Consider the following 2,625-nt stretch of genomic DNA (forward strand, 5'->3'; position numbering starts at 1 on the left):
CTCAAATCGCTCCGAGAAAGGAGTACGAATGTACGGCTTCCCCACTGACACAGAGCGGAGGAAAAAATGGCTGGCTCAAGTCAGCTGGAGCAATTTCACGACGAACAAAAAATAAGTGAGGATATTCTATACAAACACTTTGTTGCACTTTTTCACAAAACGAAAACCACACCATTGGGAAAGCTTAATGTTTTGTTTAATACAAAAAAACAGGGAAAGGCTTGAAAAACACAGAGTTGAGACTCAGGGTGCAGGGTGAGGGTCTCAGTGCAGGTATTCAGGCTCCATTGAATCCCCCTCTGGTTCTTGTGCTGAAAGAGGGAGTAACAGACAGGAGAAAGGGTTATACACACCTATATAGCACACCTATTGGATGAGTAATTGCCTTGGGGAGATAAGGTGTGGTCTTTGTTCCCAACTGAAGTTATGGAACTTTATTATTTGTGAGTTTAACAAAGTATGACAAATGGCATCAGTAACAGATGTGATATGAATTTCTATAAAGTTGTCTCACATTCTTGGTCATATTTTATATACAGTATGTAATGAGTATAACATGTCCAGTAAGTATAAAGTGTTTCCTAATACTGTGTATTCAACCGCTATGGTATAGTGTATGGTACTATAGTATGGTATCCTAGCTTAATCTGTTATCTGTAAACGTTCCCTAAATCTACTAATTTAGGGATAATCCACATGTTCATTTGAATCTGATGTACTGATAATATCCGCAATATAAATCTTTAAGCTTCTTCTTACCTTTAAAAGTCCGTCACGAACGGTCTATTATGCTGCAACTCTACAGCTCTGCTAGCCTTGGCGCTAACTTCCGGGGAACGATTGAGAGGCTCCACGATCCGCCATTGCTGTAACAAAGTGGTCCATTGGAGTGACGGAGATGACGTAACTCTCCGTCTATACGGCGCTGGCTTTACTAACAAACTCATTGAAGTGCTGTGTTTGTGGCTCTAAGCCTTAAACCTGACTCGCTTTGACTCCTGAAACCCTCAGGTCGTCCTTTCCTCAGGTGAGTTTTCATTTGACTACATGTTCCTGTTTTCAAACGTTATAATCTGCAGGTAACCCCAGGTGATATCATGATGATCAATATGTTCTAACCGTGTTAGCAGTGTATCTCATGGAGGTGTGTTCATGTGTTATCACAGGCTACAGGTGAGTTTATAGAAAGTGGACATATCTTCAGAAACACCTGAACACCTGGGAGGGACACTTTCTCTCCTGACTCTTTGTTTACCTTTACACTAATCTAGAAAATATTTAATCTCTCAATAATTAAAATAATATTTAGTTTCATCAAACACACACACAATATTAGTCAGTATTATAATCAGAAAAACTTTATTTATCTTTGGGGGAACGTTAGAATTTGGTTGCTTGATTTTAGATTTACAATTTCAAAAAAATCACATTGTAAGATGAATGAATATAATATGGCAAAAATAAACATGTAGGATTCATGTTTCACCATAAAGATATTGATAATGATATTAATGCTGAAAACAGGAATAATGCTGGAAATGACAAAACAAATCTTATTTTACAGAATATTTTAAATATAAAAACATCTCCTGCATTAAGTAGATATATTTGATTCCGTTCTTAATGATCATTCACCAACATTTCATCATTTTGACTTGTTTGGAAAAAATTGAACTTTTTTCAGAAATAATGAAAATTCAAACTTTTTTCTCAGAATCTCAGAATTCTGACCTTTTGATCTGAAAATCCAGAATGTGAACTGTTTCTTAAAAATTCTGACTTTTTTCAGAAAAAGTAAAAAATCTGACTTTTTTCATTGTTGCCCCGAAAGTGGATGAATCTGGAACCAACTCTTCAAACATTATAAAGTCACAGAAACCTTCAGAGGTAAAACCTTCAGGTCATTCATGCTAAAGTATGGGAACACCCTCTCAGTGAAAGTGTGAGTGAAGGTGTGTATGAGTGTGTTAGAGTCAAGATCAGAGAACCACAGCTTTCCTCCATTATAGTCCAGATTCACTCTGACCCTCTGAGTCCTCTTCAGACCTGAGAGATCAGTGTCTGGACCGGATGGAGAGGAGGCTATGTATCCACCAAACCAGTTACATATTCTCCATGATCCAGAAATGATGCCTCCCTTCCACTGTGCAGACTCTGCTAACACACCCAGATCCCACCACAAACTGCCTCCAACCTGAACGTCCCAGCTGTGAGTCCCAGAGTCAAAGCCCTCAGAGCCCAGGACAGAGCGGTGATCCAGCCTCTCTGGACTATCAGGACGTACCTGCATCCATTCTCCTGGTCTCAGAGAGGTCAGATCTTCAGACAGGTGGAGTTTTGGACCAGCAGTGTTTGGGTCCAGGACCACAGGATGGTAGGACACCATGTCCTTCATCTTGCTCCAGATGTTGAAGCTGAGGTTGCCCAGGTGTTTGGCCTGGTCTATCAGAGCTCCTGAGGGCAGCTGTGGATCCTCCAGCAGGGGGCGCTGCAGCCTCTCCACTGCAGCCTTGTAGCTGTGCAGGAAGGAGACGTCTTCAGCTCTCAGCTCCTCCTCTGTGGCTCTGACTGTGTGTGAAAGAGCTGCCATCTCTCTGCTCACAGCCTCCATCTTCTCCTCCATCA

At 41.0% G+C, this 2,625-nt stretch overlaps 1 protein-coding gene and 1 long non-coding RNA gene across 2 annotated transcripts; both read right to left on the reverse strand.

The window, feature by feature from the left end:
• Positions 1-178: 178 nt before the first annotated feature.
• Positions 179-801, reverse strand: LOC104959644 (uncharacterized). Its single transcript, XR_799896.1, has 2 exons — positions 760-801; positions 179-311 (listed from the first exon to the last, which is right to left on the reverse strand). It is a non-coding gene; the product is annotated as an uncharacterized lncRNA (long non-coding RNA).
• Positions 802-1,861: 1,060 nt separating this feature from the next.
• On the reverse strand, positions 1,862-2,623 carry LOC104959645 (nuclear factor 7, ovary-like). Its single transcript, XM_010787546.1, has one exon. It carries the CDS (start codon positions 2,621-2,623, stop codon positions 1,862-1,864), a length of 762 nt encoding a protein of 253 aa, XP_010785848.1.
• Between the last annotated feature and the right edge of the window lie 2 nt (positions 2,624-2,625).

This window comes from Notothenia coriiceps, unplaced genomic scaffold, assembly GCF_000735185.1.
Source record: "Notothenia coriiceps isolate Sejong01 unplaced genomic scaffold, NC01 NC01_scaffold00030650, whole genome shotgun sequence".
Lineage (NCBI taxonomy): Eukaryota > Metazoa > Chordata > Actinopteri > Perciformes > Nototheniidae > Notothenia > Notothenia coriiceps.